The following is a 16,620-nucleotide window of genomic DNA, read 5'->3' as shown; positions in this document are numbered from 1 at the left end:
GTCCATAGTGGCTCTAACATAATAGTGAGAGTCCAGTCCATAGTGGATCTAACATAATATTGTGAGAGTCCAGTCCATAGTGGATCTAACATAATAGTGAGAGTCCAGTCCATAGTGGCTCTAACATAATAGTGAGAGTCCAGTCCATAGTGGATCTAACATAATAGTGAGAGTCCAGTCCATAGTGGATCTAACATAATAGTGAGAGTCCAGTCCATAGTGGATCTAACATAATAGTGAGAGTCCAGTCCATAGTGGATCTAACATAATATTGTGAGAGTCCAGTCCATAGTGGATCTAACATAATATTGTGAGAGTCCAGTCCATAGTGGATCTAACATAATATTGTGAGAGTCCAGTCCATAGTGGATCTAACATAATAGTGTGAGAGTCCAGTCCATAGTGGATCTAACATAATAGTGAGAGTCCAGTCCATAGTGGATCTAACATAATAGTGTGAGAGTCCGGTCCATATTGGATCTAACATAATAGTGTGAGAGTCCAGTCCATAGTGGATCTAACATAATATTGTGAGAGTCCAGTCCATAGTGGATCTAACATAATAGTGAGAGTCCAGTTCATAGTGGATCTAACATAATAGTGAGAGTCCAGTTCAGAGTGGATCTAACATAATAGTGAGAGTCCAGTCCATAGTGGATCTAACATAATAGTGAGAGTCCAGTTCATAGTGGATCTAACATAATAGTGAAAGTCCAGTTCAGAGTGGATCTAACATAATAGTGAGAGTCCAGTCCATAATGTATCTAACATAAGAGTGAAGAGTCCAGTCCATAGTGGATCTAACATAATAGTGTGAGAGTCCAGTCCATAGTGGATCTAACATAATAGTTAGAGTCCAGTCCATAGTGGATCTAACATAATATTGTGAGAGTCCAGTCCATAGTGGATCTAACATAATAGTGAGAGTCCAGTCCATAGTGGATCTAACATAATATTGTGAGAGTCCAGTCCATAGTGGATCCAACATAATATTGTGAGAGTCCAGTCCATAGTGGATCTAACATAATAGTGAGAGTCCAGTCCATAGTGGATCTAACATAATAGTGAGAGTCCAGTCCATAGTGGATCCAACATAATAGTGAGAGTCCAGTCCATAGTGGATCTAACATAATAGTGTGAGAGTCCAGTCCATAGTGGATCTAACATAATATTGTGAGAGTCCAGTCCATAGTGGATCTAACATAATCGTGTGAGAGTCCAGTACATAGTAGATCTAACATAATAGTGAGAGTCCAATCCATAGTGGATCTAACATAATCGTGTGAGAGTCCAGTACATAGTAGATCTAACATAATAGTGAGAGTCCAATCCATAGTGGATCTAACATAATATTGTGAGAGTTCAGTCCATAGTGGATCTAACATAATAGTGAGAGTCCAGTTCATAGTGGATCTAACATAATATTGTGAGAGTTCAGTCCATAGTGGATCTAACATAATAGTGAGAGTCCAGTTCATAGTGGATCTAACATAATAGTGAGAGTCCAGTTCATAGTGGATCTAACATAATAGGGAGAGTCCAGTCCATAGTGGATCCAACATAATAGTGAGAGTCCAGTCCATAGTGGATCTAACATAATATTGTGAGAGTCCAGTCCATAGTGGATCTAACATAATATTGTGAGAGTCCAGTCCATAGTGGATCTAACATAATATTGTGAGAGTCCAGTCCATAGTGGATCTAACATAATAGTGTGAGAGTCCAGTCCATAGTGGATCTAACATAATATTGTGAGAGTCCAGTCCATAGTGGATCTAACATAATAGTGAGAGTCCAGTTCATAGTGGATCTAACATAATAGTGAGAGTCCAGTTCAGAGTGGATCTAACATAATAGTGAGAGTCCAGTCCATAGTGGATCTAACATAATAGTGAGAGTCCAGTTCATAGTGGATCTAACATAATAGTGAGAGTCCAGTTCAGAGTGGATCTAACATAATAGTGAGAGTCCAGTCCATAGTGGATCCAACATAATAGTGAGAGTCCAGTCCATAGTGGATCTAACTAAATAGTGAGAGTCCAGTCCATAGTGGATCTAACATAATAGTGAGAGTCCAGTCCATAGTGGATCTAACTAAATAGTGAGAGTCCAGTCCATAGTGGATCTAACATAATAGTGAGAGTCCAGTCCATAGTGGATCTAACATAATAGTGAGAGTCCAGTCCATAGTGGATCTAACATAATATTATGAGAGTCCAGTCCATAGTGGATCTAACATAATAGTGTGAGAGTCCAGTCCATAGTGGATCTAACATAATAGTGAGAGTCCAGTCCATAGTGGATCTAACATAATAGTGTGAGAGTCCAGTCCATAGTGGATCTAACATAATATTGTGAGAGTCCAGTCCATAGTGGATCCAACATAATAGTGTGAGAGTCCAGTCCATAGTGGATCTAACATAATAGTGAGAGTCCAGTCCATAGTGGATCTAACATAATAGTGAGAGTCCCGTCCATAGTGGATCCAACATAATAGTGTGAGAGTCCAGTCCATAGTGGATCTAACATAATAGTGAGAGTCCAGTCCATAGTGGATCTAACATAATAGTGAGAGTCCAGTCCATAGTGGATCCAACATAATAGTGAGAGTTGATACTAACTAATAACAAAAACAAATATTAGTCTTCAAACAGGTTTCACAAGTATCAGTACTGACTACTATAACTCTGGTATGGTGATGACTCTAAATTAGCAGCCTGCTCATATTATTGGCTTCTTTATGTCTCTTGCAGCTGGTGTTGATGCCCCGGGTCAGGGATCTGGACATGTTCCATGGGACAAACGGCGACGTAGCGTGGGATACGTTCCAGCGTTACCGCTGCCTGGAGACGAGCCAGAGCGTGGTGAAGAGCCCCATGACGGACATCTGCAACGAGTACATCTTCAGCGTCTCCGCACTGCTGCACAAAGGAGCCATGCGTATGTTTCATCCAAACTTCAAAAGTCATGTAACGTAAACCCCTTCCGAACAAAATAAATGTCGTTTCCCAGCGTGCCAGTGTGATCTACAAGGTTCCGTCAGCGGCGTGTGCGAGCCCAGCGGAGGCCAGTGTCGTTGTCGGCCCAATGTGGTCGGCAGGAAGTGCGACCACTGCGCCCCTGCCACCTTCCTGTTCAGCCCCGCCGGATGCAGGCGTAAGTACTAGAGTTCTTCTACAAACCCCAAAAGCAGTGAAGTTGACACGTCAATAAAGACAGAATATAGAGTACTGCAACGCACTTCTTGTCGGGATCCCCAGCAAGAACATCCAGAAGCTGCAATACGTACAGAATAGTGCTGCTAGGATCCTGATGACAGTGCGGAAATACGACCATATCACACCAACTCTCAAATCTCTTCACTGGCTTCCTGTTCCACTCAGGATTGAATTCAAAGTCTCCCTACTAACCCACCAGTGCCTCCATGGAAATGCCCCCCCTCTACCTCAAAGAACTACTCACCCCCAAATCCTCCACACGACACCTCCGCTCCGGACAGACTGATTGATTGAAACTTGAAACACCCCAATAAGTTTTTCAACTTGTTTAAGTCGGGGTCCACTTAAAGGCCTACTGAAAGCCACTACTAGCGACCACGCAGTCTGATAGTTTATATATCAATGATGAAATCTTAACATTGCAACACATGCCATAACGGCCGGGTTAACTTATAAAGTGACATTTTAAAATTCCCGCCACACTTCCGGTTGAAAAACTCCTTTGGATATGATTTATGCGCGTGACGTCACAAAATCCACGGAAGTGGTTGTACACCATCTGACCCGATATAAAAACCTCTTGTTTTCTTCGACAAAATTCCACAGTATTCTGGACATCTGTGTTGGTGAATCTTTTGCAATTTGTTTAATGAACAATGGAGGCTGCAAAGAAGAACGTTGTAGGTGGGATCGATCGGTGTATTAGCGGCTAAGTACAATACTTACAGCAACACAACAAGGACTACTTACTACGCCTAGCCGATGCTTGCCGCCAAACCCACGGATGAAGTCCTTCGTCGCGCCGTCGATCGCTGGAACGCAGGTGAGCACGGGTGTTGATGGGCAGATGAGGGCTGGCTGGCGTAGGTGGAGCGCTAATGTTTTTATCATAGTTCTGTGAGGTCCGGTTGCTAAGTTGCTAAATTAGCCTTAGCGTCGTTAGCAACAGCATTGTTAAGCCTTACCAGGCTGAGAATTTTTAATTGTGTAGTTACATGTACACGGTTTAATAGTATTGTTGATCTTCTGTCTATCCTTCCAGTCAGGGGTTTATTTCTTTTGTTTCTATCTTCATTTGAGAACGATGCTATCACGTTAGCTCAGTAGCTAAGTGTGTCACCGATGTATTGTCGTGGAGATTAAAGTCATTTTAAATGTCCATTTCGCGTGCTCGACTCTCATTTTCAAGAGGATATAGTATCCGAGGTGGTTTAAAATACAAATCCGTGATCCACAATAGAAAAAGGAGAGAGTGTGGAATCCAATGAGCCAGCTTGTACCTAAGTTACGGTCAGAGCGAAAAAAGATACGTCCATCACTGCCTCTCAAGTCCTTCACTGTAACGTTCCTCATCTACGAATCTTTCATCCTCGCTCAAATTAATGGGGTAATCGTCGCTTTGTCGCTCTGAATCTCTCGCTCCATTGTAAACAACGGGGAATTGTGAGGAATACTAGCTCCTGTGACGTCACGCTACTTCCGGTACAGGCAAGGCTTTTTTTTATCAGCGAGCAAAAGTTGCGAACTTTATCGTCGATTTTCTCTACTAAATCCTTTCAGTAAAAATATGGCAATATCGCGAAATGATCAAGTATGACACATAGAATGGATCTGCTATTCCCGTTTAAATAAAAAAAAATCATTTCAGTAGGCCTTTAAATTGATTCATGATACAGATATATACTATCAGATATATACTATCATCATAATACAGTCATCACACAAGATAATCATCAGAGTATATACATTGAATTATTTACATTATTTACAATCCGGGGTTTGGGATATGGAGGATTTGGGGTTAGCTTTGGTTGGTATCAACACTTCAGTCATCAACAATAGAGAACAGAGAAATGGACATTGGAACAGTGTCGGACTGACTTGGTAGGATATGTACCGTACAGCAAGTAGTGGACATAGTGAGAGAGATCAGAAAGTATAAGAAAAAGTGTCTACATTTGATTATTTACAATCCGAAGAGGTATTATGAGGAAGGGAGGGTGTTAGTTTAGGGTTGAAGTTGCCTGGAGGTGTTCTTTTAGTGCGGTTTTGAAGGAGGATAGAGATGCCCTTTCTTTTACACCTGTTGGGAGTGCATTCCACATTGATGTGGCATAGAAAGAGAATGAGTTAAGACCTTTGTTAGATCGGAATCTGGGTTTAACGTGGTTAGTGGAGCTCCCCCTGGTGTTGTGGTTATGGCGGTCATTTATGTTAACCTCCGAGGACAAAGCTACGAACAATGGGAGACCTTTCTTTCTGCTCCGCCGCTCCCAAGTCTGTGGAACGCTCTCCCTGACCACCTAAGGACACCACAGACTGTGGATGCTTTTAAAAAAGGCTTAAAAACCCTTCTTTTTAAAAAAGCCTTTTTTTTTTTAGATACATGCATACTAGTTCTAGCTATTAGGCTGTTGTAGTTCTTATTTTTATTATCTTTTTTATTTATTTATTTTCAATACACTGTAGCACTGAGGTTGTTTACTCAATGTAAAGTGCTTTTTACATATAAGATATATTTTTATTATTATTATTATTACAATGATTTGCAAATCCTTTTCAACTTATATTCAATTGAATAGACTGCAAAGACAAGATATTTACTGTTCGAACTCGTAAAGTTTGTTATTTTTTGCAAATATTAGCTCATTTGGAATCAGATGCCTGCAACGTGTTTAAAAAAAGCTGGCACAAATGGCAAAAAAGACAGAGAAGGTTGAGGAATGCTCATCAAACACTTATTTGGAACATCCCACAGGTGAACAGGATAATTGAGAACATGATTGGGTATAAAAGCAGCTTCCGTGAAATGCTCAGTCATTCACAAACAAGGACGGGGCGAGGGTCACCACTTTGTCAACAAATGCCTGAGCAAATTGTTGAACAGTTTAAGAAAAACCTTTCTCAACCAGCTATTGCAAGGAATTTAGGGATTTCACCATCTACGCTCCGTAATATCATCAAAGTGTTCAGAGAATCTGGAGAAATCACTGCACGTAAGCTGCAAGGCCATGAATTATATTTATATAGCGCTTTTCTCTAGTGACTCAAAGCGCTTTTACATAGTGCAACCCGATATCTAAGTTACATTCAAAGCAGTGTGGGTGGCACTGGGAGCAGGTGGGTCAAGTGTCTTGCCCAAGGACACAACGGCAGTGACTAGGATGGCGGAAGCGGGGATCGAACCTGCAACCCTCAAGTTGCTGGTACGGCCACTCTACCAACCGAGCTACACCGCCCCAATTTGGTATACCTCTCAGGCGGTACTGCATCAAAAAGCGACATCAGTGTGTAAAGGATATCACCACATAGGCTCAGGAACACTTCAGAAAGCCACTGTCAGTAACTACAGTTGGTCGCTACATCTGTTAAGTGCAAGTTAAAACTCTACTATGCAAAGCCAAAGCCATTTATCAACAACACCCAGAAACTCCGCCAGCTTCTCTGGGCCCCGAACTCATCTAAGATGGACTGAAAAGTGTTGAAATGTTGAAACTATGTGGAATTTATTGCCCACAGTCTGTGACTGCGACCCCAGAGGATCGGTGAGCACCCCCTGCCATGAAGAAACGGGGCAGTGCGATTGCGTGCCCGGGGCGACGGGACGCCAGTGCTCCCATTGCCTGCCGGGATTTTGGGGGTTCCCTTTCTGCCGACCGTGCCAGTGTAACGGCCACAGCGAGGTCTGCCATCCTGAGACTGGCGAGTGCCAAGGCTGCAGGGACTTGACCACCGGACACTACTGTGAGAGGTACTGGCGACTTTTCCATATTCCCTTCACCAGATCTACCTATGGTCACTTGAACCTGGCAGGTGCTTGGATGGTTACCACGGTGATCCAGAGTTGGGATCAGGTGGACACTGCCGCCCCTGTTTGTGCCCCGACGGCCCGCGTAGTGGACGACAGTTTGCAGACAGCTGCTACATGGCGGACAGTAGCAACCAGCTGGTGTGTGTGTGCAGCCCTGGCTACAAAGGTAATACACACACACATTTGCTTTTAGAAGGTCCATATTTGCCTTTTTGAACTCATCGGCGCTCGGCTGATGAGCTCTGCCGATCTTTACCGCAGTTTTGTCCCGTTGTTCAGGGTTTCCCTTTAACGTATTCAATCGTGACGGTGCGCCACGGCAAAATATCAGCTTTAAAAATTAGGTTTTTATTTACATAAAAACAAATTAATGTGTTGTCGCGCCCATAAAGAGACAAAAAAATGTAGACGCTCTTTTTAACTTTCATTGCCAATTCTTATGCTAACAATTCCAGTTCCAAAAAGTATTCCCTCTGTATACGCACGACCGTCTCCTTGTTTCATTCCCAAACATACAACCACACTTCCTCGTTCTTCGCCAACTTGATGTGTTCAAGACCATGGGAAAAATGAACATCATAACACACAAACATACACTTTAGCTCCTATATAAATACATATATGTAGTTTATTATTTGAACACTATTTATTTACTCTTCTGTTACAAATAGAGAACAAACAATTGGGATTAAATTGCTATGATACGAAAAAGGGTATGACTAAATAAGCTCTTCTTCTTCCTACTCCTGACGGTGCGCCACGGCAAAATATTAGCCGCTACACCTTTAAAAATTAGTTGTTTTTTTTACATGAAAACAAATTAATGTGTTGTCGCGCACATAAAGAGACACAAAAATTTAGACGCTCTTTTTAACTTTCATTGCCAATTCGTATGCTAACAATTCCAGTTCCAAAAAGTACTTTCCTTCGTGTACGCACGACCGTCTCCTTGTTTTATTCCAAAACATACAACCCCACTCCCTCGTTCTCCGCCAACTTGATGTGTTCAAGACCATGGGAAAAATGAACATCATAACACACAAACATACACTTTAGCTCCTATATAAATACATACATATAGTTTATTATTTGAACACTATTTATTTACTCTTCTGTTACAAATAGACAAACAATTGGGATTAAATTGCTATGATATGAAAAGGGGTATGACAAAATAACCTCTTCTTCTTCCTACTCCTGACGGTGCGACATGACAAAATATTAGCCGCTACACCTTTAAAAATTAGGGTTTTTTTTTTTTACATAAAAACTAATTAATGTGTTGTCGCGCCCATAAAGAGACAAAAAAATGTAGACGCTCTTTTTAACTTTCATTGCCAATTCTTATGCTAACAATTCCAGTTCCAAAAATTATTCCCTCTGTATACGCATGACCGTCTCCTTGTTTCATTCCCAAACATACGACCACACTTCCTCGTTCTTCGCCAACTTGATGTGATCAAGACCATGGGAAAAATGAACATCATAACACACAAACATACACTTTAGCTCCTATATAAATACATATATGTAATTTATTATTTGAACACTATTTATTTACTCTTCTGTTACAAATAGAGAAACAATTGGGATTAAATTGCTATGATACGAAAAGGGGTATGACAAAATAAGCTCTTCTTCTTCCTACTCCTGACGGTGCGCCACGGCAAAATATTAGCCGCTACACCTTTAAAAATGAGGGGTTTTTTTACATGAAAACAAATTAATGTGTTGTCGCGCCCATAAAGAGACACAAAAATTTAGACGCTCTTTTTAACTTTCATTGCCAATTCTTATGCTAACAATTCCAGTTCCAAAAAGTATTCCCTCTGTATACGCACGACCGTCTCCTTGTTTCATTCCAAAACATACAACCACACTTCCTCGTTCTCCGCCAACTTGATGTGTTCAAGACCACGGGAAAAATGAACATCATAACACACAAACATAGACTTTAGCTCCTATATAAATACATATATGTAGTTTATTATTTGAACACTATTTATTTACTCTTCTGTTACAAATAGAGAACAAACAATTGGGATTAAATTGCGACGATATGAAAAGGGGTATGACAAAATAAGCTCTTCTTCTTCCTACTCCTGACGGTGCGCCGCGGCAAAATATTAGCCGCTACACCTTTAAAAATGAGTTGTTGTTTTTTACATGAAAACAAATTAATGTGTTGTCGCGCCCATAAAGAGACATAAAAATGTAGACGCTCTTTTTAACTTTCATTGCCAATTCTTATGCTAACAATTCCAGTTCCAAAAAGTATTCCCTCTGTATACGCACGACCGTCTCCTTGTTTCATTCCCAAACAGACAACCACACTTCCTCGTTCTCCGCCAACTTGATGTGTTCAAGACCATGGGAAAAATGATCATGACACACAAACATACACTTTAGCTCCTATATAAATACATATATATAGTTTATTATTTGAACACTATTTATTTACTCTTCTGCTACAAATAGAGAACAAACAATTGGGATTAAATTGCTATGATACGAAAAAGGGTATGAAAAAATAAGCTCTTCTTCTTCCTACTCCTGACGGTGCGCCACGACAAAATATTAGCCGCTACACCTTTAAAAATGAGGTTTTTTTTTTACATGAAAACAAATTAATGTGTTGTCGCGCCCATAAAGAGACACAAAAATGTAGACGCTCTTTTTAACTTTCATTGCCAATTCTTATGCTAACAATTCCAGTTCCAAAAAGTACTTTCCTTCGTGTATGCACGAACCGTCTCCTTGTTTCATTCCAAAACATACAACCACACTTCCTCGTTCTCCGCCAACTTGATGTGTTCAAGACCATGGGAAAAATGAACATCATAACACACAAACATAGACTTTAGCTCCTATATAAATACATATATATTGTTTATTATTTGAACACTATTTATTTACTCTTCTGTTACAAATAGAGAAACAATTAAATTGCTATGATACGAAAAAGGGTATGACAAAATAAGCTCTTCTTCTTCCTACTCCTGACGGTGCGCCACGGCAAAATATTAGCCGCTACACCTTTAAAAATTAGTTTTTTTTTTTACATGAAAACAAATTAATGTGTTGTCGCGCCCATAAAGAGACACAACAATTTAGACACTCTTTTTAACTTTCATTGCCAATTCTTATGCTAACAATTCCAGTTCCAAAAAGTACTTTCCTTCGTGTACGCACGAACCGTCTCCTTGTTTCATTCCAAAACATACAACCACACTTCCTCGTTCTCCGCCAACTTGATGTGTTCAAGACCATGGGAAAAATGAACATCATAACAAACAAACATACACTTTAGCTCCTATATAAATACATATATGTAGTTTATTATTTGAACACTATTTATTTACTCTTCTGTTACAAATAGAGAAACAATTGGGATTAAATTGCTATGATACGAAAAAGGGTATGACTAAATAAGCTCTTCTTCTTCCTACTCCTGACGGTGCGCCACGGCAAAATATTAGCCGCTACACCTTTAAAAATGAGGTTGTTTTTTTTACATAAAAACAAATTAATGTGTTGTCGCGCCCATAAAGAGACAAAAAAATGTAGACGCTCTTTTTAACTTTAATTGCCAATTCTTATGCTAACAATTCCAGTTCCAAAAAGTATTCCCTCTGTATACGCACGACCGTCTCCTTGTTTCATTCCCAAACAGACAACCACACTTCCTCGTTCTCCGCCAACTTGATGTGTTCAAGACCATGGGAAAAATGAACATCATAACACACAAACATACACTTTAGCTCCTACATAAATACATATATGTAGTTTATTATTTGAACACTATTTATTTACTCTTCTGTTACAAATAGAGAACAAACAATTGGGATTAAATTGCGAAGATACGAAAAGGGGTATGACAAAATAAGCTCTTCTTCTTCCTACTCCTGACGGTGCGCCACGGCAAAATTATTAGCCGCTACACCTTTAAAAATTAGGTTGTTTTTTTTTACATGAAAACAAATTAATGTGTTGTCGCGCCCATAAAGAGACACAAAAATTTAGACGCTCTTTTTAACTTTCATTGCCAATTCTTATGCAAACAATTCCAGTTCCAAAAAGTACTTTCCCGGTGGTTGGGCACCACTGGTCTAAAGTATCGGACCCGGACAAGTAATCGGATCGAAAGCAAAAACAAAATTTCATGGGAGGCCGAAAACGTTGATCGGGATATCCCAAGTTTTATGTTGCTCTGTCATTAGCCTGAAATCTTCTTCCACCACTTCCTTCAGGTGCCAGGTGTGACGAGTGCGCCCCAGGTCACTTCGGCAACCCACTGTTGCCCGGCGGACGCTGCCTGGCATGCCAGTGCAACGGCAACATCGACATGCACAACCCCGGCTCCTGCGACTCTCAGACAGGCGCGTGCCTCAAGTGCCTGTACCACACCGACGGCTACGCCTGCCAGCACTGCAAACTGGGTTACTACGGCAACGCTGCCACTCAGAGCTGCAGAAGTGAGTGCAGTAGACTTTGTTACGAATATCGAGCGCTTGCATACCCTTTCAGTATAGTAGATGTGTCACATGTCGTCTGCAGCCTTCTTCAGGGAAACTAAAAGTGTATCCAAAAAGTATGTGAATGCTCCAAAGTTGAACTGAAATGCTGACAGAATGTGGTATGAATGTAAGAATAGTTTGAATGTTGAAGAGTGTGAATTTCCAGGAAAAATTGAATTTGGTTTGGAACTTGGGAAAGTGTTAGTTGGATGAGTGTAATGTGTTGAAGGTGGAATGGTTTGAATAGGTTGAAAAATGTGCAAATGCATTCACTTTGAATGGGGAAAAAGTCCCTGAAAACTGGGAAATCTTAGAAATCCTGGAATTTTTTTTTAAATGTTGAAGGAGAGCACACCATTTTGAACAGGCTGAATATTTTGGAGTTGGAACGATTTGAATCGGATGAAAAATGTGGGAGTTGTGGAACGTTGAAAAAGGTATTTCATGGAAATTTTGGGAAAAGTGGGAATTTTTGGGAAAATGTTAAAAGACTTCAATGTTCTGAATGAGTTTGGTTGGTGATTTTTCAAATCGCTCGAGAAATGTTGAAGTAGTAACCTTTTTAATTGAGAAATGGTATTAAGGGACAAGCGGTAGAAAATGGATGGATGGATTAAGGAATTTTGGGAAAACCGGGAACTTTTCCAGTTCAAAAAACAACTTCCTTTTTTGTCCTGATTAAGAGGAATGTTTTGACAGTGGAACGGTTAAAGTGGGTTGAATCGAGGGTGATGGGTCAAATGCAGAGAATAATTTTGCCACACCTATTGTGTGTGTGACAATCATTGCTACTTTAACTTAAAATGTGGAAGGAGTAGTCGCCAGAAAAAAGGGTCAAAAAGGGGTTTGAAAAAAAGGGAATTCCTGGAATTTTTGTGAACTTGGAAAAATGATAGTTTGAATGTCCAGGATGAGTGGAATATGTTGAAGGTGGAATGGTTTGAATACCTGTAGGTTGAAAAATATGGAAATGGGGAATGTTTGAAAAATGGCCAATTCATTTTGAACGGGAAAAATGTCCCGAAAACCTGGAATTCTGGGAAATCTGGGAATTTTTTGGAACTGAGTTTGAATGTCCAGGATGAGTGGAATGTGTTGAAGGTGGAATGGTTTGAATACGTTGAAAAATATGGAAATGGTGAATGTTTGAAAAATGGCCAATTCATTTTGAACAGGAAAAATGTCCCGAAAACCTGGAATTCTGGGAATTTCTGGAATTTTTTGGAACTTAGTTTGAATGTCCAGGATGAGTGGAATGTGTTGAAGGTGGAATGGTTTGAATAGGTTGAAAAATATGGAAATGGTGGAAGTTTGAAAAATGGCCAATTCATTTCGAACGGGAAAAATGTCCCGAAATCTGGGAATATTTTGGAACTTAGTTTGAATGTCCAGGATGAGTGGAATGTGTTGAAGGCGGAATGGTTTGAATAGGTTGAAAAATATGGAAATGGTGAATGTTTGAAAACTGGCCAATTCATTTTGAACGGGAAAAATGTCCCTAAAACCTGGAAATCTGGGAATTCCTGGAATTTTTTGGAACTTAGTTTGAATGTCCAGGATGAGTGGAATGTGTTGAAGGTGGAATTGTTTGAATAGGTTGACAAATATGGAAATGGTGAATGTTTGAAAAATGGCCAATTCATTTTGAACGGGAAAATTGTCCTGAAAACCTGGAATTTTTTGGAACTTAGTTGGAATGTCCAGGATGAGTGGAATGTGTTGAAGGTGGAATGGTTTGAATAAGTTGAAAAATATGGAAATAGTGGAAGTTTGAAAAATGGCCAATTAATTTTGAACGGGAAAAATGTCCCGAAAACCTGGAATTCTGGGAAATCTGGGAATTTTTTGGAACTTAGTTTGAATGTCCAGGATGAGTGGAATGTGTTGAAGGTGGAATGGTTTGAATAGGTTGACAAATATGGAAATGGTGAATGTTTGAAAAATGGCCAATTCATTTTGAACGGGAAAAATGTCCTGAAAACCTGGAATTTTTTGGAACTTAGTTTGAATGTCCAGGATGAGTGGAATGTGTTGAAGGTGGAATGGTTTGAATAAGTTGAAAAATATGGAAATAGTGGAAGTTTGAAAAATGGCCAATTAATTTTGAACGGGAAAAATGTCCCGAAAACCTGAAATTCTGGGAAATCTGGGAATTTTTTGGGACTTAGTTTGAATGTCCAGGATGATTGGAATGTGTTGAAGGTGGAATGGTTTGAATAGGTTGAAAAATATGGAAATAGTGGAAGTTTGAAAAATGGCCAATTAATTTTGAACGGGAAAAATGTCCCGAAAACCTGGAATTCTGGGAAATCTGGGAATTTTTTGGAACTTAGTTTGAATGTCCAGGATGAGTGGAATGTGTTGAAGGTGGAATGGTTTGAATAGGTTGACAAATATGGAAATGGTGAATGTTTGAAAAATGGCCAATTCATTTCGAACGGGAAAAATGTCCCGAAATCTGGGAAATCTGGGAATTTTTTGGAATTTAGTTTGAATTTCCAGGATGAGTGAAATGTGTTGAAGGCAGAATGGTTTGAATAGGTTGAAAAATATGGAAATGGTGTATGTTTGAAAAATGGCCAATTCATTTTGAACGGGAAAAATGTCCCGAAAACCTGGAATTCTGGGAAATCTGGGAATTTTTTGGAACTGAGTTTGAATGTCCAGGATGAGTGGAATGTGTTGAAGGCGGAATGGTTTGAATAGGTTGAAAAATATGGAAATGGTGAATGTTTGAAAAATGGCCAATTCATTTTGAATGGGAAAAATGTCCCGAAAACCTGGAATTCTGGGAATTCCTGGAATTTTTTTTAACTTAGTTTGAATGTCCAGAATGAGTGGAATGTGTTGAAGGTGGAATGGTTTGAATAGGTTGAAAAATATGGAAATGGTGAAGGTTTGGAAAATGGCCAATTCATTTTGAACGGGAAAAATGTCCCGAAAACGTAGAATTCTGGAAAATCTGGGAATTTTTTGGAACTTGGTTTGAATTTCCAGGATGAGTGGAATGTGTTGAAGGCGGAATGGTTTGAATAGGTTGAAAAATATGGAAATGGTGGAAGTTTGAAAAATGGCCAATTCATTTTGTATGGGAAAAATGTACCGAAAACCTGGAATTCTGGGAATTCCTGGAATTTTTTGGAACTTAGTTTGAATTTCCAGGATGATTGGAATGTGTTGAAGGCGGAATGGTTTGAATAGGATGAAAAATATGGAAATGGGGAATGTTTAAAAAATGGCCAATTCATTTTGAACGGGAATAATGTCCCGAAAACCTGGAATTCTGGGAAATCTGGGAATTTTTTGGAACTTAGTTTGAATGTCCAGGATGAGTGGAATGTGTTGAAGGCAGAATGGTTTGAATAGGTTGAAAAATATGGAAATGGTGAATGTTTGAAAAATGGCCAATTCATTTTGAACGGGAAAAATGTCCCGAAAACCTGGAATTCTGGGAATTTAGTTTGAATGTCCAGGATGAGTGGAATGTGTTGAAGGCAGAATGGTTTGAATAGGTTGAAAAATATGGAAATGGTGAATGTTTGAAAAATGGCCAATTCATTTCGAACAGGAAAAAGGTCCCGAAAACCTGGAATTCTGGGAAATCTGGGAATTTTTGGAATTTGTCAAGGGAAAGCCTGCGATTCCCGAATAGGCTTAACAGTTTGAAGTTGGAAGGGTTTGAATGGGATGAAAAATGTGAAGGTAGAGGGTCAATCTGGAGAAGAAGTTAAATAAATAGATGAATTTTAGTGTAGAAAACCATATGTGAATGTTTGGAGCATTCACACAATAAAGCCTTTTGGAGTTCTTCTAACTGTGCTCCTTGTCCCGCAGAGTGCATGTGCCACCCGGAGGGCACGGCACTACACACCTGTTCCACGCCGGACGAGTGCGAGTGCGACCAGCGCAGCGGGCAGTGCCCCTGCCTGCCCAACGTGGTGGGTCAAAACTGCGATGGCTGCGCCGAAGACACGTGGAACATGGCGAGCGGGGAGGGCTGCCATCGCTGTGACTGTGACCCCGTCCACGCTTTCAGCTCCTCTTGTGACGAGGTGAGCGATCCCAGCTAATCGGGTTTATATTCTCATGTCTGTCTGCTTTGCGTGATGCTTGCACGCACAAACACACGCACAAGTTCCAGTATGAAAGGAAGGAAGTCCCCCAGGTACACATATTTCTCTTGGAGTGGGAGTACAAAGGGTCCATTGTGGTCTGCATACTCGGGCAAAGACACAACAAACTGCTTTATTTGTTCTTCCTTTTGAAAATGTCTCTGCTGGGATCTATTTGGACTGCAGGTCACGGGCGCTGCTCGTGTAAACCTGGTTTTGGTGGCAGGACGTGTCGGGAATGCAGGGAGCTCTTCTGGGGGGATCCAGAGGTCAAATGTCACGGTAGGACGCATGATTTATATGCAGGGGTGTAGCACCAAATTCCGGGGCCCTATACCCGAGACTCCTGAAAGGCCTCAACCCAAGGTCACACTTGGTGTGTTTACATGCACTAAGATACACATTACTGCATGGATTTGGTTGACACCAGGTTTTTAAACACATGTAAAAACTTTAATTAAGTTATTTTTAATATCTCGAACTAGAGATGTCCGATAATATCGGGCTGCGGGTTTCGTTATTATCGGAATCGTTTTTTTAAAGTAAAATGTATGACGTTTTTAAACGCCGCTGTGTACACGGACGTAGGGAGAGGTACAGAGAGACAATAAAACTTTAAGACACTTCCTTTACATGCATGCCATCCCAGTCACATAATATCTACCGGCTTTACTCATTATTATTTGATGCAAGACATACTTGGTCAACAGCCATACAGGTCACACTGAGGGTGGCCGTATAAACAAGTTTAATACTGTTACAAATATGCGCCACACTGTGAACCCACACCAAACAAGAATGACAAACACGTTTCGGGAGAACATCCGCACCGTAACACAACATAAACACAAAAGAAACAAATACCCAGAATCCCTTGTATCCCTAACTCTTCCGGAACGCTGCTGAAATTAAAATTCCAGCAGCAGTGTGGAACTTTGAAAAATGTCCCATTGGTTTAAATG

At 40.3% G+C, this 16,620-nt stretch overlaps 1 protein-coding gene across 1 annotated transcript in view; it reads left to right on the top strand.

Annotated features, from left to right (window-relative positions):
* lamb1b (laminin, beta 1b) overlaps nt 1-16,620 on the top strand; it is a 72,507-nt gene that overhangs the window by 33,032 nt on the left and 22,855 nt on the right. The window contains exons 17-23 of the mRNA XM_062066434.1: nt 2,754-2,940; nt 3,013-3,156; nt 6,738-6,969; nt 7,032-7,195; nt 11,280-11,504; nt 15,381-15,602; nt 15,845-15,940. Of these exons, the coding sequence (XP_061922418.1) occupies nt 2,754-2,940; nt 3,013-3,156; nt 6,738-6,969; nt 7,032-7,195; nt 11,280-11,504; nt 15,381-15,602; nt 15,845-15,940 (1,270 nt within the window). The remainder of the gene's footprint in view (nt 1-2,753; nt 2,941-3,012; nt 3,157-6,737; nt 6,970-7,031; nt 7,196-11,279; nt 11,505-15,380; nt 15,603-15,844; nt 15,941-16,620) is intronic.

Source organism: Entelurus aequoreus, linkage group LG12 (genome assembly GCF_033978785.1).
Source record: "Entelurus aequoreus isolate RoL-2023_Sb linkage group LG12, RoL_Eaeq_v1.1, whole genome shotgun sequence".
NCBI classification, from domain to species: domain Eukaryota; kingdom Metazoa; phylum Chordata; class Actinopteri; order Syngnathiformes; family Syngnathidae; genus Entelurus; species Entelurus aequoreus.
This window is presented reverse-complemented; position numbering and strand designations above follow the sequence as displayed.